Source organism: Brassica napus, chromosome A10 (genome assembly GCF_020379485.1).
Source record: "Brassica napus cultivar Da-Ae chromosome A10, Da-Ae, whole genome shotgun sequence".
In the NCBI taxonomy this organism is placed as follows: Eukaryota; Viridiplantae; Streptophyta; class Magnoliopsida; order Brassicales; family Brassicaceae; genus Brassica; species Brassica napus.
The window spans coordinates 10,923,325-10,950,826 of record NC_063443.1 but is presented as its reverse complement, the minus strand read 5'-3'; the positions used below and the strand labels follow the sequence as shown (position 1 = coordinate 10,950,826).

The 27,502-nt window shown below is 37.9% G+C and overlaps 5 protein-coding genes across 8 annotated transcripts; 1 reads left to right on the top strand and 4 right to left on the bottom strand.

Moving 5' to 3' along the window:
- Positions 1 to 7,201: 7,201 nt before the first annotated feature.
- LOC106371493 (lycopene epsilon cyclase, chloroplastic-like) lies at positions 7,202 to 9,928 on the bottom strand. Its single transcript, XM_013811576.3, has 10 exons — positions 9,449 to 9,928; positions 9,144 to 9,324; positions 8,928 to 9,063; positions 8,733 to 8,843; positions 8,565 to 8,667; positions 8,352 to 8,495; positions 8,163 to 8,270; positions 7,857 to 8,076; positions 7,642 to 7,774; positions 7,202 to 7,551 (listed from the first exon to the last, which is right to left on the bottom strand). Exons 1-10 carry the CDS (start codon positions 9,737 to 9,739, stop codon positions 7,386 to 7,388), a joined length of 1,593 nt encoding a protein of 530 aa, XP_013667030.2. The 5' UTR covers positions 9,740 to 9,928; the 3' UTR covers positions 7,202 to 7,385.
- A 762-nt stretch (positions 9,929 to 10,690) lies between these two features.
- On the bottom strand, positions 10,691 to 12,514 carry LOC106371492 (glycylpeptide N-tetradecanoyltransferase 1-like). 2 transcript variants are annotated; one of them, XM_013811575.3, is made up of 2 exons: positions 12,310 to 12,514; positions 10,691 to 12,143 (listed from the first exon to the last, which is right to left on the bottom strand). In XM_013811575.3, exon 2 carries the CDS (start codon positions 12,138 to 12,140, stop codon positions 10,854 to 10,856), a length of 1,287 nt encoding a protein of 428 aa, XP_013667029.3. In that variant the 5' UTR covers positions 12,141 to 12,143; positions 12,310 to 12,514; the 3' UTR covers positions 10,691 to 10,853. The 2 variants fall into 2 exon arrangements, with proteins under 2 accessions (XP_013667029.3, XP_048598874.1); XM_048742917.1 differs by having other exon boundaries at positions 10,691 to 12,159; positions 12,310 to 12,473.
- A 1,022-nt stretch (positions 12,515 to 13,536) lies between these two features.
- LOC106371491 (casein kinase 1-like protein 12) lies at positions 13,537 to 16,766 on the bottom strand. Of its 2 annotated transcripts, none has more exons than XM_013811574.3 (13): positions 16,534 to 16,766; positions 16,427 to 16,467; positions 16,290 to 16,359; positions 16,047 to 16,195; positions 15,882 to 15,977; positions 15,723 to 15,793; positions 15,579 to 15,640; positions 15,435 to 15,498; positions 15,269 to 15,353; positions 15,068 to 15,194; positions 14,847 to 14,996; positions 14,666 to 14,757; positions 13,537 to 14,026 (listed from the first exon to the last, which is right to left on the bottom strand). In XM_013811574.3, exons 1-13 carry the CDS (start codon positions 16,607 to 16,609, stop codon positions 13,808 to 13,810), a joined length of 1,302 nt encoding a protein of 433 aa, XP_013667028.2. In that variant the 5' UTR covers positions 16,610 to 16,766; the 3' UTR covers positions 13,537 to 13,807. The 2 variants fall into 2 exon arrangements, with proteins under 2 accessions (XP_013667028.2, XP_048598873.1); XM_048742916.1 differs by having other exon boundaries at positions 14,666 to 14,748.
- A 214-nt stretch (positions 16,767 to 16,980) lies between these two features.
- On the bottom strand, positions 16,981 to 21,356 carry LOC106371490 (IQ domain-containing protein IQM5). Its single transcript, XM_013811573.3, has 8 exons — positions 21,236 to 21,356; positions 20,615 to 21,126; positions 20,445 to 20,538; positions 20,254 to 20,319; positions 20,061 to 20,149; positions 19,878 to 19,965; positions 19,457 to 19,789; positions 16,981 to 19,372 (listed from the first exon to the last, which is right to left on the bottom strand). Exons 2-8 carry the CDS (start codon positions 21,106 to 21,108, stop codon positions 19,013 to 19,015), a joined length of 1,524 nt encoding a protein of 507 aa, XP_013667027.2. The 5' UTR covers positions 21,109 to 21,126; positions 21,236 to 21,356; the 3' UTR covers positions 16,981 to 19,012.
- A 4,868-nt stretch (positions 21,357 to 26,224) lies between these two features.
- Positions 26,225 to 27,356, top strand: BNAA10G29050D. 2 transcript variants are annotated; one of them, XM_013811572.3, is made up of 4 exons: positions 26,315 to 26,403; positions 26,482 to 26,519; positions 26,611 to 26,728; positions 26,835 to 27,356. In XM_013811572.3, exons 3-4 carry the CDS (start codon positions 26,661 to 26,663, stop codon positions 27,220 to 27,222), a joined length of 456 nt encoding a protein of 151 aa, XP_013667026.2. In that variant the 5' UTR covers positions 26,315 to 26,403; positions 26,482 to 26,519; positions 26,611 to 26,660; the 3' UTR covers positions 27,223 to 27,356. The 2 variants fall into 2 exon arrangements, with proteins under 2 accessions (XP_013667025.2, XP_013667026.2); XM_013811571.3 differs by lacking the exon at positions 26,482 to 26,519 and having other exon boundaries at positions 26,225 to 26,403.
- Positions 27,357 to 27,502: the final 146 nt, after the last annotated feature.

Here is a 27,502-nt window from a genome sequence, read left to right as displayed (position 1 = left end):
TCCTACCTTATTTCCCCAAAATCTACTGTTCAAATCCCTAAATCGGGTTCAGCTCAAATCCCTAACTTCAATCCCCTTCCTGGCTCTATGCCAACCTCCTCTCTCTTGGGCTCCGCCCCTTCAATCTTTCCCCTTCAAACCCCTTTAAACCCTAGAGTGGCCCCTATACCTTCCAACCTTAACCCCCCGATCCAAAACACTGCTCCTTCGTGGGCTGATAAAGTTAAACTTTCTTCAGACAAAACCCTAAAGAAAATGTCCTCCTCCCCTCCTACACTCTCTCCGGAAGGAATCCCGAGAGTGACGATCCCTGATGAAGTGTTTGAGCGTGGTGCTCTCCAACATAAAGATTACATTGTGGGTCGATTCTTTGGTAGAGTGCCTACTTTCAAAACTATTCAGAATGTTCTAAACTACCTCTGGGGAAAAGGTAACAAACTAGAAATCCACATGATTCAGTCTTCTAGGTCGATGATTGTGCGCATTCCTAGTGACTACATCAGAGATAAAGTTTTGAAGAAGCGCGTTTGGTATGTCGACACGGCCATGTTTCACGTCGCTCAGTGGTCAGACGGCGAGGTGGCTGACACCTCCTCCTTGGAAACTATTCCGATTTGGGCTCACCTCATTGGCGTCCCGTTTGATCTCATGACTAACGAAGGACTAGGTTGGATCGCTGATGCGTTGGGTGACCCTAAAGAGATGGATGATTGGACAAAGAACCTATCTAGCTTATCGGTGGCGCATGTGAAGGTTGAAGCTGACGCTACAAAACCTTTTCCTACTGTTTTAGAGCTAGTTCGTCAGAGTGGTGCTACCTTCCGAGTACAAGTAGAGTACCCCTGGCTCCCTCCTACTTGTGCTCACTGTAAAGAACTAGGTCATATCCTCAAAGATTGTCTAAAGGTTAAAAGGCAATGGGTCCCTGTAAACAAAGGAAAAGGAGCTCAAGAATCTGGCCGTGATCTGGATGTTGTTGTGGTTACAGTCTGTGAGCCAATAAATAACACTCCGCCCCCTGTCGATGCCCAATACTCAATGCCCCCGCCTCTCGACTCTTCACCTTTGGTGGCTCCTATCCTGATGGACATTGATAAACCTCCCTCCCCTACCTCACGTGATACCTCCCCTCCTCACCTTCCCCTGTCTCCCATCTCCCACTCATCCCTGCTGTTACCTGACCCATCTATTTCTCCTTCCCCCCAGCCCTCTCCTGATCCAAATGACCCCCCTTCTCCACCCCAAAACTATGTCTTAGCACTTGCTGCTACTACTATGCCTAAATCTTCGGTTAAAATACCGCTTTTGGACCAAAATTCCCCTCCCACAAACATCAAACCCTTCGATCAACCACCATCTTGGGTTGTTGATGCTTCCACTAATTCTCCCTTCCAAATCTCCTTTGACCCTCTTTCCTTTCCCCCTCTTTCTGCAGAAAACTGGAAATCCCCAAAAAGAAAATCCAAGCAGAAATCTTATCTTACTCGCTCCCTACCTCCTATCCAAAATGATCATATCAACCCTTTTGCCCCTTTAGCCTCCGTTTATAACTTGAAACCTGCCCAAACTACCTACCCCTCCTCTCCCGATGTCCAAAATACCTCTTCCCATCTTCTTCATCCCTCTTTTTCGACCTCCCCCTCCCATACTGTTACCCCTCCCTCTCCTCTGGCCAGACCTTACCCTGCTGCGGGTGCTCTCCTTCCCCAAGGAGTGTCGCCTCAGTAATTTTAATGTGTACAAACTTATTTTTTTGGAATGTCCGAGGTATAAACGACTCGGTGAAGCACCACCCTTTTGTACAATGGCTTTCTTTACATCAGCCATTTATAGGTGCTCTTTTGGAGACTCACATAAAAGAACCAAACTTGAATCGGTTATTATCTACTTTTTGTCCGGGATGGAGCTACATCTCAAACCACAACACTGATGAGGATGGAAGAGTTATCATCATTTGGAAGCCTCCGGTCACGGTCCAGGAAATTCACCAAACGGGCCAATCTATCACCTGTAAAGTGACCCTTCAAACTGGCCAGTCCTTCTACTTCTCTGCAATCTACGCTTCAAACACCCGAGAAGAAAGACTTGAGCTTTGGGAAGGCCTACTCGAAGTTCAGCAGACCTACTATTTGGAGGACCAGAGTTGGCTGATAGGGGGTGATCTAAACCAAATCCTTCATCATGCTGAGCACTCATCTCCTGTAGTAAACCATCTAACGCCTGATATGGTGGAGTTGCAAGACTTTCTCCTTGACTTAGCTGTTGAGGATCTGCGTTTCCAAGGGAACTCTCGCACTTGGACTAATAAGTGTCCTCAAAATCCAGTTACTAAGAAGCTTGACCGAGCTCTAGTGAACACCAACTGGATCAGAACCTTCCCGAATAGCATTGCTACCTTCCTCCCCCATGAATTCTCAGACCACTCCCCTTGTGTTGTCAATCTGGCATGTCCCCTCCCAGCCACCGGTACTAAGCCTTTCAAATTCTTCAACCACCTTACTAGCCACCCAAACTTCCTATCTTCGACTGAGGCAGCGTGGACTCTAGCCGGAAGCACCGCATTAGACCTCGCTTCACTGGGTTACAAATTAAAAAATATCAAACGCCCTCTTAAAACACTTCATAAAGAGAGCTTCTCTGATATTCAGAAAAGAGTGTGTGAGGCTAATAGTTTGTTGAAATTGGTGCAGGTGCAAGCAATGGCTGATCCAACAACAGATGTGTTCATTGAGGAGAGAGCACTACAAGAAAAATACTACTTCCTCAGGGGAATCGAGGAGTCTTTCTTTCAGCAAAAATCAAGGGTTAACTGGTTAAGACTTGGCGACCAAAATACTCCATTCTACCAGAGTGTTGCGTGTGCCCGTGCGTCACAAAACTCCATCAGATCGATCACTCTCCTGGATGGCTTTGTTATCACTGACCCTGACCTTATCAGCTCAACAGCCATCTCTCATTTTGAAGCAATTTTGGCCCCAGATCAGCTGCCCCCTATAACAGCTTCCTACAACTGGTTACAAGCTCTCCACGCTCTCTCCTGTTCAGATCATCACCGTCAGCTAATGTCCTCTCCCCCTTCACTTGCTGAGATCGCCAACGTACTGAAAAAACTCAACCCCCGGAAGTCCCCGGGACCAGACGGCTTCTCCTCCGCCTTCTTCATAGCTGCTTGGCCAGTCGTCGGTTCAGAGGTCCTACAGGCTATCTCAAATTTCTTCACCTCTAACTTCTTGCCTCGATCCACAAATGCAACAATCCTGACTCTGGTCCCAAAGAAGCCGGGAGCTACGTACATCGCCGACTATAGACCCATTTCGTGCTGCAACACCACCTATAAGACCATCTCTCGGCTACTTGTAAAGAGGCTAAAGCTGATTCTACCGACATTCATACTGCCAAATCAAACGGCTTTCGTCCAGGGTAGATTGTTGATTGAGAACACGCTGCTGGCTTCGGAGATTGTCCAAGGTTACAATAGAAAGGGAGGACAAAAGCGCATCACTATCAAAGTAGACATTGCAAAAGCGTTCGATACTGTCAGATGGGAGTTCCTCTTCGCTTGTCTGCGTAGCTACAATATTCCGGAGGCTCTTATTCACTGGCTGGAAGCATGTGTCTGCACCCCTTCATTCTCAGTGGCTTTCAATGGATCTACATATGGGTACTTCAAAGGGAAACGGGGGCTTAGGCAAGGGGATCCACTTTCTCCCTATCTATTTGTTTTGGTCATGAACTGCCTCTCGCTGGCCCTTGATAGAGCAGCGGTCTCGGGACTCTTCTCTTACCACCCTTGGTGCGGAAAAACTAAACTCACCCATCTCTCGTTTGCTGATGATCTCTTAATTTTTTCAGATGGCTCACTTTCTTCTGCCCAAGCCATCTTAGCTGTCTTAAAAGACTTTGAGGAGAGATCGGGCCTCGCCGTGAGTATCCAGAAAACTACCCTATTTGCAGCAGGGATGACGGATGTAGAGGTGGAGAACATAAAGCTACAGACTCGCCTAACAACTGGCATCCTCCCAATTCGGTACCTAGGTGTTCCTTTGCATACTAAGAAAATATCCCTTCCTCAGTGTGCTCCATTAATCCAATCGATAAAAGCCAAGTTGCGTTCTTGGACCGTGAAAAAGCTCACGTACGCGGGTAGGCTGCAACTGGTAACTTCTGTCATAAACGGGATTACAAACTTCTGGACTAGTTCTTTCATCCTTCCGAAGGCTGTTACTCGTGAAATTGACTCTCTCTGTGCAAAGTTCCTTTGGAAGGGAGACATTTCGGCTACTGCTTCTGCAAAGGTGTCTTGGGAATCGTGTTGCCTCTCAAAAGAGGAAGGAGGACTAGGCCTCAGGGACCTAGATGCTTGGAACATGGCGTGTGCTCTAAAAATGATCTGGTTGCTTTTCTTTGCAAAGGAATCGATCTGGTCTGTGTGGTTCAGAGCGGAAATTCTTGATGGAAACATTGATTTGTTTTGGGTTATCAACACGAGGCAGAAACACTCTTGGTTAGTAAACAAGCTGCTGGACTCTAGGGAGGTGGTCTATCCTTGGATAAAGAAGCAAGTACAGAGTGGCGAGACCACTTATTTTTGGTCCTCAAACTGGTCACCGTATGGAAAACTGTCGGTCTATCTGAACAATGCTGGTTCTTCGCGTTATCCAGTAAGAAAAGACACTACTCTTGCAGAACTATGGGAGAACGGTGCGTGGACTCTCCCAAACGCACGTTCTGATCGCCAGCTTGAGGTTATCTCTTACCTCTCTACCCTGACACTAAACGATTACAATGACGACTTTGAATGGTGGCCTGGAGCTCATAGACAAAACAAGTTCCGCACAGGGGCACTTTATCACTTGCTTCGCCCAACGGCACTGACAGTTTCATGGCATAGGGAAGTATGGTTCTCGGGCGGGATACCAAAGCATATGTTTCTAGTCTGGCTAATGGTCAGAAACAGGTGCCCCACTCGCGATAGAATTCGGAGTTGGGGATTGCAAACAGACCCGCGGTGCCTGTATTGTAATGCAGCCGACGAGTCTATTGCTCATTGTTACTTTGAATGCAGTTTTACTTGGGGAATTTGGAAGGAGATAGCAGCTAAATGCAGGTTCGCTTCAGTCAGGCAGTGGAGTAATCTACTCCCTCAACTCAACAGCCACACAACAAACAAGGTCTCCAAAACTCTCCTTCTTCTCTGCTGGCAGGCAACGTTATACATTCTCTGGATGGAGCGAAACAACCGGCTTCACAATGCTAATTTTACTGCTCCGGATGGACTGATCGCTCAAATAAAACTGACGGTTAAAAACAGGATCTCGAGCTTAAGGACGGACAGGCCAAAATTCTCATCCTCCCTTCTTCAGTTGTGGTTCTCTACCTAATCTCCTCTCCCTACTAAAATCTGATTCAAGTTCGTATCTTTTGATATGTAAAGGCTACTTAGCCTACTGGGTGTTCACTCTGTAACAACATTTTATTTCTCCTGCATTTAAATAGAAAAATCTTTTTCAAAAAAAAAAAAAAAAGACCATTTGGTTTGGTCTTGTATTTATTGACTCGTGATAGTTGAAACAAATAATCCTTAAAACTATACAACAATACTCAGTTGACAACTGTTATTGTGTCTTTTGCCCCTCCTTTCTCTTAATTTTAAATTATAATTTGTATATACATTTTAATATCAATACTATTAAAAGAGAAGGAGTTTTAATAAATCTACTTAAAAATGTTGTTTTGACTATTTCATTAGACTTAACTTTTATTTTGGTCTTACCTTATATGTATGTAACAATATGTTACTCAATAACATTCATACCATATATTTACCCAATTTTTACTCCTTTTGTTAGTTAACGACTATAACAATCGCATATGTTTTCATTTTTAATTTAAAAGTGCGAATGCAATCAAATATATTACAACGTAATATACCTATTCTCTCAGAGATATTCCTTTCCTTTTCTACTCATATTAAATTCTTCTTAATTCTTTGATAACAAAATCTATCAACAATGTATTGTTTTTAACTTCCCGTAACATCCTCGCTAATATTTTCCAGCATTGCAAGGTATTTTAATGAGTATGTCCCACGTAGTCCTTTTTAAAATATGTTACATGCGATTTAGAAATTAAAATCCTTTTGGTTTTGGTGTTTTGGTTCTACATTTTAGGAACTATTCAGGTATTTACAAAGTTTGATTTCGTTTCAGTTGAGTTATTTTGGTTTTTGGTTCGGTTCAGTAGTGAAGTTGGAAACCAGTTAATATGCAAAACAAATTGGGTCTAATTCAGTTTCGTTTGATTTTGGTTTTCGGATAATTACCGATTTATAGATAAAAATATCAGATATTTTGAGTTCTCAGTTTAAAAATCGAGTAACTCGAGTTGTTTGAATAAAAATTTCTGATACTTCGGATAATTTTTAATATTTTAATACAAAATATTTGGATAATTCGGTTTATAAATAGTATGTTTAGGATATTTGGTTATTTAGAAATTAAATATAATTAATAGTTTAATCATATAATTTGTATTTTAAAAATTCAGATATCCATTTGGTTTTCAGTTCGGTTTTATTTTTTTTTTGTTTCAAAGATATATGATATGTTCGGTTATTTATGCAATTCAGTTTAGTTTTGATTTTGTATTTTCCATTTTGGTATGGTTTGATTCAGCGTTCTGGATAAATATACTCAAATCTATATTGTATCTTATATGAAAATTTATTTAATTTTGAAACAAATCCGCGCTTTTTAAGCGCGGGTCAAAATCTAGTATGATTTTTAAAATTATAACTTTCTTAGAAATTATTTTAGTTGCTCAAGGAAGCAAAAATTATAGTAACAAATAAACCGATGGGCGGTCTATCATACACGAATCACGCCGTCACGCCCGCCCTTTCACGATTCTTCTAATCAAAAGAGACGGTGAGGGATTGAAATCCAAGGAAATGTTTTATAAAGAGTTGAGTATATTGCTTGTTATTAAGATTATGTTATGTGATGCTACCGAATATATTCTTGCTCTCAGAGTCTCAGTTCGTGACTTGTTGCAAATTGTGTATAAATAAATGATTTAAGACGGCACACACACACACACCACTTGCAATATTTCACTATGCAATAGTCCCGGTGTTTCCGATTATACTTTTGCACAAAAGTTGAAGTGAAAGTGTATAGATTAACGAGTATTTGCACTAATGTAACAACGAGAATGGATTGTACTTAAATAAAATGGCAAAGACTATCCTTCTCTCAATCTTTTTAGGCACATACCTTGTGAATAATAGATTCTATACACGTTTGTTACAAATTTTCCTAGTAACCCACATGCCATTCGTCGATGGATTATTCATTTATATACAAACCCAAGAGTGGAGGAGAGAATCATACTCTGAGATAGGTTTTAATCATGGTTGCTCCGGTTGGATCAGAGATAAGATGATTAATGAGACCTTTCCTCAAGTTGTTTGGTGCAATGATGAACATGTAGAAAGCAAATAGAACGAGGTCTCCTGATGTTAATGTTGATCCTAGAAACCCTCTCCACATCCTGAGCAAAAGAAAACAAAAACATCACTTTCTTGATTTTTCCATACATTGTTTGTTAACTGAATCAAGAATCAGTGGATGGATGGCTTACCATTTTGGAAGGCGGAAGAAAGTGTGGAAGAAGCATCTAATGCCTTGGATATCGAGTTGAACTATGAGCGCAAGACCAAAGAGAAAGAATGCTCTTTGTCGTTTCCTTTCTGGTGGCCATAAAGTATCCCAAGCTGGCACAGAATAACAAGCTCACAAGTTTTTATAAATTGTCTAAAAGATGTAAACTCAGTGGTGGTTTATATAGAGCCTCACCTTGTCTTGAAATATTGGTGTTGATGTGTCTGGTGAAGGAAGTCGTAGACTCTTGTTTTAGTATATCCGAGATGACTGATGCGTATTTTGGAGCTTCAGACAAAGATCTCACAACTGAATAGCCTGTTGCAGGATGTACCATGCTAGCTGCAGCGCCAAAGGCGAGATTCTTTTGTTCCGTGTTCGGCAAGGAACCACCTACTGGGATGTAAGACCATTCCTGTTTTTTTTATGCACCAACCAAAGAAGTTTATACTGTTTGCTCAACAAGCGAAGGTATACTTTTGTTCGTTTATATAGGTTTACCTCTTCATAAGTCTTTAGTATTCGGATACCGAGTGTCTCTAATCTCAACAAGAGCTTCTTTTTAAGCAAATCAAAGGGCATGACATCTTTTGAAGCAAGACATGTCTCCTGCAAAGAAACTCCAGCTAATAAATAAGCAAATAGACTTTTAGTGATAAAATGATTAAAACAGAAGAAGAGAGAAGGAACCTCAAAGAAGACTCTTGTCTTTGTCATAGGCATGGCGTAGAGAAACGTTGGATACTCAGCTTCTAAGCTCCGGATTTTCTCGTTTGTATAATCTCTGTAATCCATGAACACCATCTGCTCTGGATCATATGGACTGTTTTCCACCTACAAAGAGTTTTCAAACAGAGATTAATACAAATTTCTTACAGGAGTATCATAATTTGATTACTATACCTCAACCTCCAAGCCGTAAGCAGTTTGGACACAGACTCTAGGCCCCCCAACTTCGTATTGCAAGAGCTTCCCTGAAGCTGCTCCAGAAGCAACAGTGGCAAGCCTGCATTTGTCTAGAATGTCAGAACCATTGACACTGTACCCAAACACGTTTTTGTTACAACTTACCTGCAGGGAACAAGGGTGTTTTGTTCACAGGAAACAAGCCTAAGGCCATCAGGAGCTTCTGTTATGCTCTCAACTTTGGAGCTAAGATACGAGACACCTGACTCCACACACCTATGAGAAAATCAATTGTCAGGAGATGAACAATAATAACTAGTGAAATGTCTCTCTGAAGAGTGGAAGCAATTTTTTAATTACCTCCTCAAGAGCTCCTCGTGAAGTAAACGTCGACTAACTCTTCCATAAGCACGACCAATGGTAATAGGATTGTCATCGTCCAGATACACAAGGGTATCTCTCCAAACATGCTCAATACATTTTTGCAAGCCAAGATCTGCAAAGAGTAAAACAATAAACACACAAAATAGTTTTATTATAATATGACCATGGAGATAGTAACTGCTAGATCATTACCGTTGAACTCATCTTCCCAAACACCGTAGTTGTTAGTGAAAGGAAGATCAGGACCAATGAGTCCAACTTTGAGACCTAACCTTGCTGATTCTGCAGCCAAGGCTAAACCAGCAGGACCACAACCAATAACCACTAGGTCCAAAGCACCACCACCTTCACCACCAGTTGATATAGGAGGTAACTGTTATATTTAAAAAAACACACACACACACACAATCAATAAGACAAAAGCTTCAAAAACTCAGACATGACCTGTCTGAAGCAAATGCAAGATCAAAGGAGTCAACGGCAAAACGTTGACCTACCTTATCAACAAGCTTAGACTGTTCATCCATGTCTTTGTTTTGCTGCATTTGAACGTATAGAATCTCCGAACCACCAGCCTTCACGAAGTCTTCCTCGTCGGCGTAATCCTCTCTCACCGCCACGCAACCGGAACCTGCTCCGCCGCCGCTAGCTCTGACTTTAACAAAACCGCACCGGAGATTACTAAAGCTGTATCTATTAACCACCGGATAGTTTTTACGCGAAGAACTCCAAGACGGAAAAGCTATGACCGCCGTTGCAGCGAAATTACGAGCACCAACACACTCCATTGTAGTATAATTCTACTCAGAAGTAAAAACCGAAATATAAATAAATAAAAATCTTCTGCGCGGAGACGAAAACCTCTCACACCATTGTTCCTTGGTAAATATTTTCTTTTTTTTTGTTTTGTAATCAATAAATGTTTCACGATGATGACTGAGGAAGAGAGCGTTGAAGACGAGAGGACGATAAGGAAGGAGGATAGAATTAGAACCGCTGCTTATGCCTGACTCTTTTCTCCACGTGTAATTCTTTGATTGGTGTTAAGTAATGAAGAGTAGAACGTTCTTCGTTTACCAAAGACACGTGTAAGTTTTTGATTGGCTATTACAATTCAAAGTACAACAACGTCGTGTATGGTTTTGCGTCCGTTACTTATGGGCTGTACGAACGGGCCTTGTGTTTAAAGCATGAATCGAGTTAAATCTCACTTCTCTGTTTGTTTTTTGAGCTTTTAGTTCAAAATGTTACAGATATTCGAGCTGTAACGATTTCCATTCAATATTAATATCTTCACTAAGACATGTGAGACTCTTACAAGCCACGATAGTCATGGAAAGGAAAACAAAAAGAAGAAACAGAATTTTCACATCAACAACGTACTTGAAGATGTGATTCAGTTACAAGCCACGACAGTCATGACAACCAAAGAAGAAACATGGAGTTCACATCAACAACGTACCTACTCAAAGACAATCCCAAACAAAGATGACATAATGTTCATTGTTTCGGAGATTACTTAAGCTTAATGTGAGTTTCTTAAGGATTGTTTACTTCTCTAAAATGTAACTCACCAATGTCAGTTCACATCCACTGCCACGAGCATTAAAACCTTAACATAGTCTACAGTCACACTGTCCACTTATTAATCACGAGATACAGAGGTATATCTACGTTTGACTTTATCTGTCACACAAGTGAAATGCACACAGCTACTACACAAGTAACACTAATCAGACTTCTGGAAAACTCCAATTCGCATTGCCAAAAGAATTCAACCGCAGTTTCAGTAACCCCATGAGATAAATAGTTCAGACAAAGAAGAACAAAAGAGAAACACGAAATTTTAAGTTTGTTGACACCAAACCAATGACATCAAAAACAAGTTATGGAGGAGAGAGCTTATAAGAGAACAAGCCCAAGTTCCGATGGCTTCAACGCACTTCTCAAACGGTAATTATAGAGATAGTAGTGAAGCTGACCATCTCCCGGACCAAACTTCAACTCTTTCAAGAAGCTCTCATTGTGCATCACATCCAGCGCGTTGAACACGTCAAACCCCTTCTGCTTCGACACGATCAGCGCATCATTCATCAGCTGGAGGAACGACGTCTGTGTGGCCACGTTGTAGTAGGAATAAGCAGCTTTCAGCGTCGTGTAGTTCGGGTTACCGAGGATGGTCGACGGGAGGGTGTAGAAGCTGCAGAAGTCAGTGACATCGTGAGTCTCAGGGCTTTCAACCAAGTAACTGTCAACCACATCTTCCCTCGGGAGTAGCCAATGCTCAACATCGTTCTCATCAAAGTCAGTCGCCACTCCAAACTGGCTAAGGTAGTTCCTCAGCAACCGCGTGACAGCAGGGACATCAAGCAGTTCCATTTTCCTGAACCCAGGAGTGACCGGCGCCTCAGGTAACTTGTAAAGCTTGATGGTTCTGCTCATCGTCATCCTCGCACCAAGCCTCGAAAACCCAACATCGATCAGCTTCTTCGGGTTCAACGACCTGTGCCAGTACTGACACGTGGTGATCGGCGTGGGAAGCACAACACCTGCAGTGTACGCAGCCTGCCAGATATTCTCCAAGTGCACCCTTCTAGTCACCTCCTTGATCATCACAGGAGCAAGCCTCTTCGACCTAAGCTTCTTATGAACGCACAAGAAATTGATCTCAGCCATCTTAACAACCTCATCACGCACCCTGATCCTCGCAGGCACCCCGCTGATGAAAGCCACAAGCTTCTTGTTAGTCTTGGCGCGGACTCCAATATGCCAGCTCTGGTAATAGCCAGGGGGACGCAAGGCCCACCTGAGAAACTCCTTGGAGTAGTTGAACCTGAACATGTTCTCGTCGTCTTCGACGTAGTTGTTCCTGAGGAGGTTGTAGACCTCGGAGCAGATGTCGTCGGAGGCCATGTCGCAGGTGGTCCATTCGTAGACGGAAGGGAGGTTGTAGGGCTCTTGCTTGACCTCGGATAAGGGCGTAGCGAGCTCGATTGGGCCTTCGGGAAGGCTAGTGTCGCCGATGTCTTTGAACTGGCCCACGGGCTGAGTCTCCCAGAACTTGTGGGTTTTAGAGTCTGACATTGACTCTTGGAAGCGTCGGACTATGGTTTCGAGTGACGTGTCGTCCTTTGTGGTGGAGGATTCGACGATTTGGTTCTCTTCTGGTGGTGGATTGTTGTCTGCCATTTCCTACAGCTAAGTTCTTCTACAAAATCAAAAATGTATTTCTATAAAACTGTTTCAATTTGTCATATCGATGTGTCTAACATGCGAATCGCGCCGAGATCGAACTTAAGATAATGAATCTAGCGAGATCGAGCTCAGATCTTACGATATTAAGATCAAGAAGACTCACCGATTTTGCTCGAAGAGGAAGACTCAGCAGATTCTCGCCGATCCTCCGAGAAAGAGCTATCAGATCTCTCTGGGATGATTAGGGTTCGATGAGGGAGTAAACTCTTGTGAGAGGAGGAAAGAATAAAGGAAGGACGAAGGCGTGAGGTTTGAGGTTATGGCCAATGGGGGCCGGATAGAATCTTATAATTCTCAGTTTATTGCATTTTGCACCCTCTTAATTCCTTTTTATTTCCATTTACCCACCTTCTTTATCAATGGTCTTGTTATTTGTCTTCAATTAATACAATCAAGTCTCATTCGTATTGTTTGTTGTATTTTAATGGATTTAAAAAATTTAACTAAATCTAGTATTATTGGTTCTATAATTTTCAAATATATATTAAAATCATGTGTTATTGGTTTAATGATTCATAAATTCTATATCAAATCAAGTATTATTCAATCTACGGATTTACTAATATATTTAATTTTATAATGGATTTGAATGGATTTGTTTGGATTTTTTAGTTAAAAATACAAAGATTCAAATCCGAGGAAAAACCTCCAGATTTGCATGTTTTACTTGAATTTATAAATACTATATGGATTTCTAAATCAATCAAAATATATAAACCAATAACACCTATGAACGAACATTTAAAAGGTATTAAAACTTCAGACTAATAGTTAAAAATTGATTAGATGCTCATCCCACTTGATAATTTATATATGGATTAAATACATAGTCAAGTTTAGCAAATACTGCAATTGTTTTTTTTTTTTGTCGGGGATTTATTTAGATATTACAATTATGAGAAATATTACAAAGACGATTCGATCACCGACAATACTACCTGCGTTATGAGGATCTACGCCTAACTGCCTCATTTGAGCCGTCCTATGAAGATCACGCCTGACCGGATTTACTTGCACCATGTTGAGAAACTCTTGTAAGCCTTTCTTCCGTAATCGCATAATTGTTGAATAAATCGCTTGCTCCGGGAATTGAAACCTGGATTTCCTGTGCAATCTGCAAGAAATTGCATAGTCTGAGATTTGAACCCTAGACCTGGGTGTAGAAACCTTTAAACCATAACCACTAGGCTACGGTGCTTCTACTTACTGTCTGCAATTGTTATTCAAGCATCTTTAAAACAAACAATATAAATATAGAGAATATAAGTTGCTTGATTAATTAGTTCTCCATGTTAATGGGTCTTTTACTCTTATTGATGGAAATTTCAGCTAGACAAAACACAAATAATATATGCTGAAAAGTACATTTTCACATCGCTAAAAGCTATAACTCGATGGTTTCAAATCTCCTTCGTAGTAAAACAAAACAAATCCCAACAAAATGAATTTAGAAAAGATCAAAATCAAAAATTATAAAGAAACAAACAAAATGTAACAAATTTTCTAGTTTCTCCAATATAGAGCCGAAAACTATTTATAAATAATAACTTCTGAGTTAACAAACAAACACGACATGTTTATCTCTAACAGATGAATCATCATCAATGGTGGTGAAACCTTTCGCTGGAGACTTGAAGAGTCTCGATGCCTTTGATCGCAGAGTCGTAATGTTTTCGGGTGGAAGAAGACCTCTTCCCTTCCGACGTTGTAACCACCGCTGTGTTTCTTAATCCGCTGCCCGTACGGGACCTCTGTAGCTCCTCCGATGTTAATCTCCTTGATGATCCTGCTGATTGCGCGAACACCGACGAGCTATGCATCTATTAATATGTAATGAAAAATTAAATTATTTACTGGTCTTCAAAAGTAAGGAGTCCCTATTTATTTTCATACAAGAATTATGATAATTTTCAAAAACAAAATCTCATCCAAAAAAATAAAAATAATGCATCAAATATGAAAAAGAACAAATCAATTTTATACAAATTTTTGAAGTCCCCACTTACAGAAGTGTCATTTACACTAAAAATGAGATCTTATAAGGTGGTTTGTGGTTTGGTGCTAAAGAAAAAAAAAGAGTAGTTTGTGGTTTTTTATCGATTTTCTCATTTGAAATCAGGTAATTGATTTGGTTAATTAGCTGAAATAAACCAATTCAGATGCATACTAAACCGGAATTTGATTTGGAATGCTGACAAATTTTGAAGTTTTTAAAATATGCTACAATAAACCAATTCAGATGCATACTAAAATATGCTATAAAATATTCTAGACCCTAAAATGTCAATTTTCCAATAAAAAATGTTTTTTTATATATTTATGTGGTTCTCTCAGTAACTTGAGATTCCAAATGTTAAGAAACTGTTTTACAACTTGGATCAGTGAAGAGCTATTAGATTGCTAAAACTCTTAAGCTTTTGGGGTGTCTAGAGAAAATAACAGAGCAATTGTTTTCATACCATTGGGGCTCTCAAGTTGCCAGAGTTGTCAAGAGCACCAGACGTTCTCCTTCTTGATGAATCCATCGGTGGCCTTCCTCCTTCATCCTCCCCTTCGAGTAAACACATAAACAATCAAACAAAAGCTTTACAACTTTCCAAGTTTTATAAAAGCTTCAAACACTCAAACTGAAGGTCACACCTGCGTATCTATCCATGGTGGTCAATCCTGGAGGCAAAGCCGCACTTGTTCCAGCTGCAGGAGTTCCGAGGCCACGGGTTGGAGGAGCTGTCAGTTGTGACTGTTGGTACTTCAGTATGGTCCAGTCAAAGACATAATCGAACTGAAACCCTGCGATAAAGAAAATATGTAAGAAAGTCTGGATTTGGGAAGAAGAGGGAAAGAAAGAGATCTTAAAAAACCTTCACGGATAAAGAGATCTCTGAATATTCTTTTGAGATAACCGTAGTCCGGTTTGTCATCAAACCGAAGTGAGCGGCAGTAATGGAAGTAAGATGCAAACTCTGATGGGTAGCCACGGCATAAAGACTGGAGGAAGATGAAGCAAGTTGTGTTAATGACAAGAAGTTTGAAGTAAATGGAATGTGAATGAGAAGTTTTACCTCAATGGAAGTAGAGACTTTCTTTTCGCTGATTCTCTCGTACTTTTGTTTCTTGGTTCCAGCTTTAAGTCCTTGCCATGGAAGACTAAACAAAAAATACATTCTATTAAGGAATGTGAAGAACGATGTGTAACAAGGAGGCATGTAGGTGGGGAATTATACACACCTTCCTTTAAGGAAGTACATGAGAATGTAACCAAGAGATTCTAGGTCATCCCTTCGGCTTTGTTCTGTATGATAAGAAGGAAGGGTGTTAATATAAGGAACACGAAGTATCAATCTACAGCAGTTGGTTGTTGGTCAAGCTTACCAATTCCCAAGTGAGTATTCATACTAGCATATCTTGCAGTTCCAGTGAGATTCTTATTTTCTCTACAAGACAAAAAAAAAACGGAAGCAGAGGTTAGAATTGTGCAGTAGGAAGAAGAAAGATTACAATCCAATCATATGTCACCTGTAAGGAATGTGCTGATGAGTAGTGTTATCCCTGTACTTCTTAGCAAGACCAAAGTCGATGATGTATACCTTTTAGACATAAAGTTCAGTAAGGAGTCACTTCCAGAGGTAATAACTTCAAAAGTAAAATAAGAACATGTATATGTGAAAAGGAAACCTGGTTTGCGCGTCTTCCTAGCCCCATGAGGAAATTGTCTGGTTTGAGATCTCGGTGAAGGAAAGATTTCGAATGGAAATACTCAACACGGTTTATCTGAATATAAGAGAATCAATCACTAAACAAGTCTCTAAAGGAAAAAGAGGAGAGAGAGAGAGATGGTACCATTTGATCAGCAAGCATGAGGACGGACTTGAGAGAAAGTTTCCTGCTACAGAAATTGAACAAGTCTTCAAGACTAGGGCCAAGTAAATCCATGACCAGCACATTGTAGTCACCTTCTACACCAAACCACTTGATATTTGGAACACCAGCTGTGCCATTATTAAAGAAGGTTCATCAGTAACTAAGGACATGTGTATGAGAGAACAAAAACAGAGATGGTTTGATCAGAGACGAAACGTTTACTTCCTCCCTGTAGAAGTTTGTATAACTTGGATTCATAGAGCAGCTGTGGATGTTTTGTCTTGGCATTTTCCTGCAATAAAATTAAAAGATAAACAAGATTAGACTTATATAGCAGCAAAGCAAAGAAAAGAACTCACAAGCTTGATGGCGACTTCTTCGTTGGTTTGAATATGAGTACCTAAAAGAAACACCAACAATAATGTTAGCAAGAAGGTTCGAGAAAATCTAAAATGAGGGTACGAACCGAGATGGATCTCTCCAAAAGAACCGCTTCCAATTTTCCTTCCCAGCCGAAACTTTTTTCCCACAAGATGCTCCATCGATGCCTCCTAAGCCCTAACTAGGATGATTATCATATATCTTCCTTCTCGCGATCTGGGAACAAAAGGAATGTTACTCTCTTCACGCGAATTGGAAACACGAGGAGAAAAGGAAGCTTTTCTTGATTTTTTTTTGTTTCTCAAAGTTTGGGTCTTTTCCTTTTCTTCTCTTTCCTTATTCTCAGCTCCCACGGTTCCCAATATCCCGGTTCTATTTAACCGGAACTCCGGTTAACAATGCTACATTTAATCATTTCCCTTTTCAAACAATACGTTACGCTAACACCCCTCCTCTTATGAAAGGAGTAGATATTACCTATTTAAATTTTGAATTTCCAAATCGGTTCTTTCGTTTTGGTTTCGGTTTACTTTGGGTAGCTGCTGAACGTACATTCACGCGTGTTTAAAACTAATTAAATATTTTTTAAAAATTATTTTGGACTGGCTACGAGAGAGAAATGGGTTACCAAGCGTGAGGGCTACGCGTGCCGTTGGTGACCGGTAAAAAGTCGTTTCTCACATGACCTCACATCCTCCTAGGTAATACAGTCAATGCTCGACACCAGACGTAATCGGCACGTGATTCGTCTCTTCTCTCCGTATATCGACTTTACTGGTCTATATTCTAATCATACGTTGTACGAGGAAGATATCTAAATAATTGTACTCAGTCGTCGAGTAGCAAAATAAATAAACCATTAATAATCGCATAACTGACTTACTGTTGCTTTACAAGAGAAAATTGTTGATTAAAAAATCTTTGAAATTTTTTCATTCCGCATACAGGTACGGGTTGATCTAGAAACAATTTTTATCCGGCTGAAGAAAAAAAAATTACTTATATTTTTTTTTTTACTGGCATTATCAAAATTTTGTATAAAATTCTGCTAACTAAAAAAATTCATGGTGGGCAGCTGAGCATACTATATTTTATGACTATATAATTAACATATTATATGTGATTACATTATATGAATTTGAACAAAAAATATGATATTGAAGCAGATGTTACAAGTTAAATAATTGTCCATTTCATTCTCAACTTACAGAGAAAACCAAAATAATCTTCAACTTCCGTGAAACCATTTTAATCACTAACTTTTTAAAATTTTCCATTTTAAACCTCAACTTTTGTTGATCAAAGCCATTTCAAATGTACGAAAAGTCAACCGTTAAATTTTTTGTTTCGTTTTGAATATCTGACTTTTATCGGCTTTCATTTTTTGAATCAGAAAATCTTATTACTTTTTACTTAGTTACTCCTTCATAATGAGATCTTCGATCCTATTCTAACAAATATTAATCAGTAAACACTGTTTTGAAGTGTGTGGATATGTCTCATAATGAGACATCAACAAAGTTCAAAGAGATAAAAATAGTCAATTATATTGTCATCTTTAGCGACTCGTACGTTACCGAGACAAGACAATGATGATATACCAAGATTTTTGGTCCAACGAAAGTTTATGTTATCGGATGTTGTTACGGTTGTCCACACGTATAAGTGAAAATCTTAATTTAGATTTTGAAGTAACTCTGACCTTTGGTTTTGCAGCTACAACATTGGTTTTAAAAAATATAGGATTGTCTTGGACAGGAACTTGACCGCCAAGTTTTCCGATTTCTCAATGTCCATAACTCTCCCAGAGGGAAAATCAAGAATAGAAGTTGATTTGGTGATAGGATCATTAGGATACCTTGATCCATCATACGCTTACACAAAAGTAGTGACAGAATATACAGATGTGTACAGCTTTGGAGTCTTGTTGATGGTTTTCCTCACTGGCAAACCAGCTCTCGTCTCCACTAGCTCTGATGGTGACCCCACTAGCTATTAGCTATGTGAAAGGTTTGTATGAGAAAAAAAACTAATTGATCCAATGTTAATGAAGGACATCACATGTGCCCAGAAATTGACACTTGAATCGTGTATTGCACTTGCTCTGAGCTGCTGCCAGGAGAGTAATGAAGACAGACCGAGAATGATGCAAGTAGCTAAAGAACTCAAACGGATCCACACATCATTTTAGAGATCCTCGGATCTTTGCACCATAAAAAAAGTTTGAAAATCATTTCCGTTTGCATATAGTATGGAACTCAGATTAATAAAACAAATCTGGTAAAGATTAGATAGAATATTGTAATTGTATCGTACAAATGGATTCATTTCAACAGCAAACACAAAGCTATTGTCAATAAATGTGTTATATTATTAATTCTGTAAATAAAATAATGATATTGAAGCGGTGTTACAAAGTAAATAAAGGTTACTATAACCTTAAAAATTATGGAAAATTAAATTATTTGAAATGTGTAAAAGTTGTAACCCTGTTAAAGAATCACCCCAGATCAGAGAGGTGACAAAAAGAACATGTATGATCAGATCAGGAAAAAAACGAGAAATTAGTTTCTCGGACTTGGAAGACCCATGCAAAATAGTCTAGGAGAGACTCGAATCTTTGGACTAGGCCTTGGCGAAGGTATTGGACCAAATAATCCCATCTTTCCGTTGACCACACGAGGAGAAAGATTGACTTGTTCAAGCGCTCGGATCTGCAAATCCATAGGGTAGTCCCGCACACACCCGATCCTAGGTCCATTTCCGGTACTCCACTTGCACATAAAACGTTTTTGTTCTCCGGAATCCTCTACCGGCGGTTCAACTGGAATAACCGTGGTTTCATCTCTACCTTCGGATTTCAGCGGTTTAGTGCTTCCCTCATTATTAGAGACAATATACTTATCATCGTCAATCGGATTCAACTGAACAAACAAAATTTAATCATCAATATTATGTACTTGAGTTAAATTTAATGAAACTTAATATCCTTTCATTTTTATAATCACCTTAACGTTGGTAAGATCCACACTGTTTTCTTTTAAGAACCCGATAAATTCTTGGAAATTCTCTTCCGTCGGGCGATAATGACCACTGTATGACCACACAGCTTCTACAACTCCGCCGTGTGAAACAATTCTACCGGCAGCAGTAATGGCGGCACCGGAGAGAAAACTCGAATGTTGAAACCGACCTTTTTCCTTTTGACCAATGTATAGTTTTCTTGTCGTGCTTAACACGAAGATCCACTTTGTTCCTTCGATGGTCTCAACGAGGTTCTTGTTTTGTCGGTTGACTAGTTTCCCTCCTTCCACTACGACTTCGTATGCTTGTCTCTCTTTCTGTTTATATAACCAAACCGAACCATAAATTAAATTTGTGTATAGTTATTTGATAACCGGAATTAACCGAATTACTATGAATACATACCGGACCAAGGTAAGTGATGCATTGTCTTTGAAGAAGCGTTCTTGGACATTTGGTGAGATTCACTTGCCTGCCCTCTCCAATGTCTAACCTTTGGTATCATTCAAAATGTTTGCCATCGAATCAGCTAAACTAATTGCGAAAAAAATTGAAATAATATTTTGACCAACTTTGTGTGAAATTTACCAGAAGAAAAATGGCTGACTACTCTCGCTTACTGACCAAACATCGTAGTATAAGTGTAAGTTATGTCCATACCGATGACGTGGATCAATCTATATAAAAATGTGAAAATAAACAAAACATTACTATATATATATATATATATCAAAGTATAATATCCATATACTAAAGTAAACTAAATAAATCATAAACTTACCGCTTCTAACCAATGTCGCAAAGCTAGCTTCTGCGCTTTATCATCTTTCAGCAAGCCTTTCCCTACCTACAAAACATACAATCAAAATATGATAAGGTATGATATTAACTATGTAAGAAAAAACACTATGTAATAAAGTATAAACATGTTCGACACAGCCGTCTGGTTGGTTCGGTTCATAGTAAATTTACCTTTGCTGCTTTTGTTCCAGCTCTTGCCCACCTCGACACAGCCGTCTGGTTGGTTCGGTTCGGTTCTGATGCTGCCAATTTCAATTCTTTCCACCTAAACCAAACATAATTTCATATCACATATCCGGTTTTTGTAAATTTAACTTTGTAAAAATTATAACTTGACGTACCATAATTCTTCAACGACTACTGCACAGTCAGCGAGATTTCGACGCGTTCGGTAACTCTTGTAAACCTTTTGTAAGGTAACAGCGGCAGCGTCAAGCTCCGTTGATGGTCTCGGAGACCAAAACGGCGGAGGTTGTGGTAAACTTAACGCCGTTAAACTCCCTGAGATTCCCATTTTGCCCCTGTTCCTACGTTTTGGAGACGAGCCTTCTTCTTCTTCCTTGTGCTCTACCTGGACTAGACTTGTGAACGAGAGACTCCTCTCAAGAAGAACCATGTTATCTGGTTTAGGACCCTTCAAGTTTACACTTTTTCTCGTTTTGACCCCTAAATTTTCATCTTTGTATCTGTTCCCCTTCTTGACCAAATCTTTGAACGATAAAGTCTTCTCCAGATACATATTTACTGGGCTTTTCAGAAGTCTCGGTGTTTCGCACTCTTGTGAATCTTTCTTGGAACTGTTGCCCCTTTGTAAGCACCCAAAAGATAAAGCCATGGAAGCTACCTGTAAGAACTAAAAGTAGTGTTGAACAAAAAAAAAGAACTAAAATTAGTGATTCAGACAAGAGACGAGAAAGGAAACTAGTTTCAGTTGAAATCCGAAGATTGAGGAAGATACATACACTGTTACGATGTAAAGAAGTTTGTCGAACGCTGTATCTTTTTCTGGCGGCAAAAAGAGAGACCAATTAAATACAAAAGAAGAACTCTGTTTCTGTTAATGTCTCTTCTTGCCCATATGTCTTCTATATATATATAAGGTTATTATATATTAACTGATAAATAAATATGACGTAATTATTAGATTTTCTTCAGAAAGTTTGTGACTGAACCTTTAGGATACGCAGTGAAGATTTTTCTGAGTCTTTATTCAAAGTTTTAACATTTTCCTCTGATTTATAAAACATACTAGCGTGTGGGACATCTTTGAATACGTCCGCGTATCGGTTAGATAATCGTACTCACGACTTATCTTCTACATTTTTATAGCACTACTAGAAGTATACATATATTATTGTATAAACATAACTGAACCAATATTTGAGTGTGTGTTATATATCGGTTTATATATTTTTGTTGACATTGTTAGAAGTATACATTCTCTATATATTACATATTTACATACTCACTTACAATTCAATGTGATATACGCACGGCGTTACGTATGAATCGTGGCATCTTTGAATATGTCCTCGTTCTTGGTTATACAATGTTTTCGTCTTTCCAGTTTATGTGCATTTCAGAATTTTATGTCCCGATCATGATAACTATCCACTAGTTATTTTTGTTTCAGTCAACGTACTGTTCTACTTCTGTTTATGCTAATCAGTATATATTATTTTTTAACCTAGGCACTGTGGACTTATGAAAATGCTCAACTAATTCCTAAAAAAAGTATGCAGTCTACAAATGGATCATTTATTTGAATATTTAAATGAGCCGTAAGCAATGGTTTCCCCTAGACTATATTTGCGAAGTGATTTTGCCACATGTCTTCCCTACAATCAATTTTACAAAAACAATGATGACATGACTAACAAGATTGATGACATGGCTTATAGTTAATATGACATGGACAATCACATTTATTACTGACATATATTTTTGGTAAACTTTATAGAATATGACAATAACTAATACATTACATTTAATGTTGATTTATATTTTTGGTAAACTTCTTAAAATATGGTAATAATTCATAAATCATCACTAAAATAAATATATTGAAATATGCATTATAAATTTCGAAATACATTATTTAATTGTATTTTTATAATTATACAATTTTAATTACTAATATTTTCAAAATTTTCTACATCTTTTTAAAAATATTAATAAATTATTAATCGTAATTTCATTAGTTTCTTTTAGATATCTACAAATTTTATAAATATTATTTAGTTATAATTTTTAATAACTATACAACTTTTATATGATTTTTTAGTAATTTTATACAAGTTGATTTAATACATTTAACAAAAATAAATAGATAAATTTTTTTTATCTAAGATTCAAATTTTAAATATATTACATATATATTATTAAATTTAATTTAAAATAAATAAAATTATTTTATTTTTGCTTATTTTATGCTTAAATAATCAACTTTATATTAAATATTAGTCAAAAATAATAAAATATATAATATTAATAAATTTCATTTTAAATATAATTTAATTTTAAAAAAAATTATCAGTGCACATGGTGCAGGAAAACACCTAGTTAACTTTATATTCGTGTACCAACACAATAAAATATAGTGAAGTGCTTTTATCAACCCAAATATTACCTGTTATTAGAACATCTTTACGTGGTTATAAATATTTGTGTGCATTTTATCTAACTTACAAAAATTCACACCTAAATATATCATCTGAGCGTCATATGAAATCCACGTTTGACGGTATTCTTTGCCAAGTGGTGGAACCAACTTATAGTCAAGGGGGGTCATATAACCCATATCAAATCTACAAATCTTAGCTATAGGCCTAATATTATACTAATTGTTGTGGTCTATTGGTAAATATCTTTTTTTTATGATCCCCATGAGTTCAACAATGTAATTTTTTCTTGTAACTTATCTTAATACTGTGTTAAGAATACACATGAAGACATAATCGTGAAATAAAATAATCATGTTGAACTCTTCTCCTGTGAGCTACTGAGCTGGTATCTTACTAGCGACATGATACAAAATAGTGCTCTATACAGTAGCTTAATATATATAACAACACCATTTTTGTTTCATATAATATCGTGAAACCATTAGATCATAACGTTGTAACTAGTAAACGAAACCGTGTAATTAAGGAAGTTCCTGTCCTCGTCGTAGCCTCGTGGGACTAATTTTCTCGTTCTTTTGGTTACAGAATTCCACACTAGTCGAATCAATTCTATAACATTCGAGTTTGGTGAGAAAACGCGGTGTGCATGTTGCTGCATATCAAAACTTTAAATAATATGATTGCGAATTTACGATTACGATAGTGCAAAGCCAATCTTATAAGTGAAAATACATTCCTTAATTGATCTCAGTTGTCCAGCCAATTAATAACACTAATATGTTAGTAAAATAAATATGAGTATAATTTATGACGGTCAAAGAAAGCAACCATAAATGAATGTGATAAAGACAACAAGAGAGGACCAAAACCTGTTCGGGGTGGAAAGGTGTAAAATGTAGAGTCAACCAATTTGGGTCAAGTCCCTTTACATTTGGGGCTTTCCAAAAGGAGCTTCTTATTGTTTATAGTCAACTACGCAGCGTACGTGTTCTTTTCTTTTTTTTTTTTTTTTTTTTTTTTGTAACACCCGCAGCGTACGTGTTCATTAGTTCAGACTTCAAGATATTTGGTTTATTAATGCAAACAAAATCGCAGCCTTAAACTAACCAAAATCGCAGCCTTAATCTTTATCGTATCAATACTATCAAATGTTTTTAGTTATAAAACAGTATCTTAAAACTATATGTGCAAATATTGAATATTTTAATCGACAAACCAATTTCTCAATTTTGAATAGAATATTCTAGTTTTGAATAACAATATTTTGTAAACGTAAGAATTGACTTCATCATGTGCACTGGGAGGCGTAATAAAAGGGTTTTAACTTTATGCTTATTTACCAAGTAAAACACCACCCCAAGCAACGGACATTGTTCAACAAGTAAGACCGTAAGTACGTGTATTTTAATCTGAATATTCTTTTTACTTTTTTTTTTCTGTTGTTCAGACAAAAAGGTCTCGCATGGGTGAGAAATAAAAACACATTACATATTAGCGTTAAGTCCAAAATGTTACAAGTGTAAAACTTTAGCTAATTAAAAGTTCAAGAAAAGCAAGCCACATTTTTCGATATCGATTTGGTATTATGACTTTACGAGTTGTTCTATTACACATTCTTCTCTTTTGTCAACGTGCTGCCACATATCTCAATGGAATAAATGCCCTAAAAAGAGATGCTGCTAAGATACCACAATCCTCAATTCATATGGTAAGAACACAATTAAAGAGGGTTCTTACAAAGATTCTCAAAATGTATTAAACTATGTATGTTATTAATATATTGTTTTAAGTTTTTTTTTTGATTAACTTCGAAGTCAGATCTATGTAAGGACCCAGATTAATCTATAAATGGAGGTGCATCCCATAGATAAACCATCTTTCCAGATATTCAAATGAACCGAAAGAAATAGTTCATATCCATGTTAGGTTTCCACAAAGAATGTGACTTAGTTTTGCATATCAGGTGGATCGAACTTAAAATGTATTGGCGTCCCAAACCTTTCCCCTTATCACTTAACCACAAGTTTTCGAACTGTTTTAAAAAGAAATTTTAGCGTCCCAAACCCTTTCCTTTAAGTATCTTAAAATCATGAATAATATGAGATATTTTAAAAAGAGGTTCTCATTATTTTTTTAAATACTCCAACTAAAACATATATATATATATATATATATATATATATATATATATATATTTGTACATATATTTCAGATTTTTCTTCGAGAACTCTCCATTGGACTTATTCTAAGTTAAATTATATTGTATGATCATTCCTTTCTTATTGTCTTGGCTTGACCCGAGACCAGGATATCAAAGTTTGAATTGAATTAGATCTTTGGAATTGCGCACCTATAAGTCCAGATAAAACACTTTGCCTCAGACGTAGTGTGTGACAATATAACTATTTGAGTAAAAGTTTGGAGTAAAACATTTTGTTACTTCAGCTTAGTTTTACCATTCATGCGAAAAGATTTTTTTTTTTTTTTTAAATTACTCTTTTTCTCGCTAACATGTGTTTCTCTTTTTCTTTTTTTGCTTTTATCACAATTTTGTTCCCTTTTTCCTCTTCTTTATCTAGAAAAATGCAAAGCAACATTAATAATTTTTTTTATGATCTTGTTATCCGGAACTTCGAAAAAATTTGACTATCGTCAATGACCGTTCACCGGAGCTTAGCCGGGAAGCCCGCCGAGGCATCTAGGAGGGCTGGTGACCATCCCATGTAAATCCCACCAGTGATCATACGTTAGCAGGGTTTTCCGTATTGAGCCCGAAAGTTCGTCAAGATAATCACCTCCCAACTGCACTCGAACCCTTAAATTCCTAGATTAAATTTAACCACTGGACTACTAACAGGTAATTACAACACTAATAATTTATTTTTCTTTTCTCTCAATTACTCTGTTTTATTCTATTTAGATTACTCTACATTTTACCACTCAGACCCGTGGAGTGTAAACAGATTAGGGCTAATAGCTCGGTCAAGAAACAAGCTACTAATAAAGATTTTTTATTTTTAGTATTATCGTCGAAATGTTGAGTAATCTAAAAAGTGTATTTTTCAAAATACAAAGTATTTTGAAAGTCAGACCAGACACTCTCCTGCGCATTAGCTTTGGATGGTTGTTGGGAACGCACCAACTGGTCGGATTAAAATTTTAAATTTTGTTTGGATTTTTGTCCGAAAATGTGTAAATATAAAGGAAACACACAAAATTGATGAAGGCCCAAGCCCGTTATAAATAAAGGCCCATCAGAAGATGGTTATGTGGTAATAATGATTGATTAAATACTTTATAATTAGCTTAAATTAACATTGAAAGTATGGGACCCAATTTTTTTGGTAATCCAGTCTGGTTCGTTTTCAAATAGAGACCATATGCCTTCTGCCGATGATACAAATTCCTTCTTCAACGAAAATTGTCTCTCTGAGCAAAAAAAACCCTAGAAATTCTAACATCCGCCGATCAAAGCAAGACGATGACTGGTCCCAACACTGTTTCTGGTAAATTGATCATGAGATTCTCTGTTTGCTTGTTTTATTTTGAGATTTTTCAAGCCAATTTGGTTATTGTTGTCGCAGATTTATTTTTCTGGGGTTTAGTGGTGTGAGTTAGCGAGGTTGATCAACGTTATTACCGATGTTTTATGTTTATGTTCGATTTGGTCATCAACAGTAGTGTGGTTAAGTTGTGGATCTCATGTTATATAGGTGATGAACATCGTTCGGACATTGACGAGAGCAAAGTCAAAGCACCGAACATGTTCGAACGAGCCAAAGAGGAGATCGATGCTGTTATTGGTGCTATTCATCAACGCAAGAGTTCCAGGTTTTTTTTTTTTTTTGATTTTCTCTCTCTCTGTCTAACTCTAACTCTATGCGATGGATCAGAGTTTCAATCGTTTTGATTTTTTTGCAATGCTTTATGTTGTTAGGGACGAATCTGACAAGATAGAATTCAAATCCGAGGAGAAACCGAATATGATGAGAAGGGCCAAGGAAGAAATCAAATCTCTCTTCCATTCCAAGGAGAAACCTCATCTCCATCATCACCACAAAGAAACTCATGGAAGGAGTGATGATATTGACGAGAACACGCCTGTTAACGAAGTGAAGGCTCCCAATGTTTTCGAGAGAGCCAAGGAAGAGATCGAGGCCGTCGTTGAAACCATTCATCCCAGGAAGAATGAGGCTGACGGTTCTGATTCTCAAAAGCGTTCTCACTCTGTCTCACCTGAGAAGGAAAGAGCTGGACTCGGATGCTCTCTTGGGAAGGGGCTTGAAAAGATTTGTTCTCCTTGGGGTAGTAATAAGAAAGACTGAATCATTCGTACGATTGATGATGATCATGAACTTGTTTGCTAGCTGTTGTGATAAGATTTGGTTTGAGTTTTCAGTGAGTTTGTTGATTTTGTAGGTACTCTGAATTGTTACCTTAACAGACCAAATCTTGTTTTATTTTATGTTTCAGTCTTAACTTGTTTTGTAGATGTTATGTGTATAAGTATAATTCTGTTCCTACAAAATCTTAATATTTCGAAAGTTGCAAGAGGTTAATATATATCATAGTTTGGAATTTAGAGGGTTTAGGATGTAACCACAG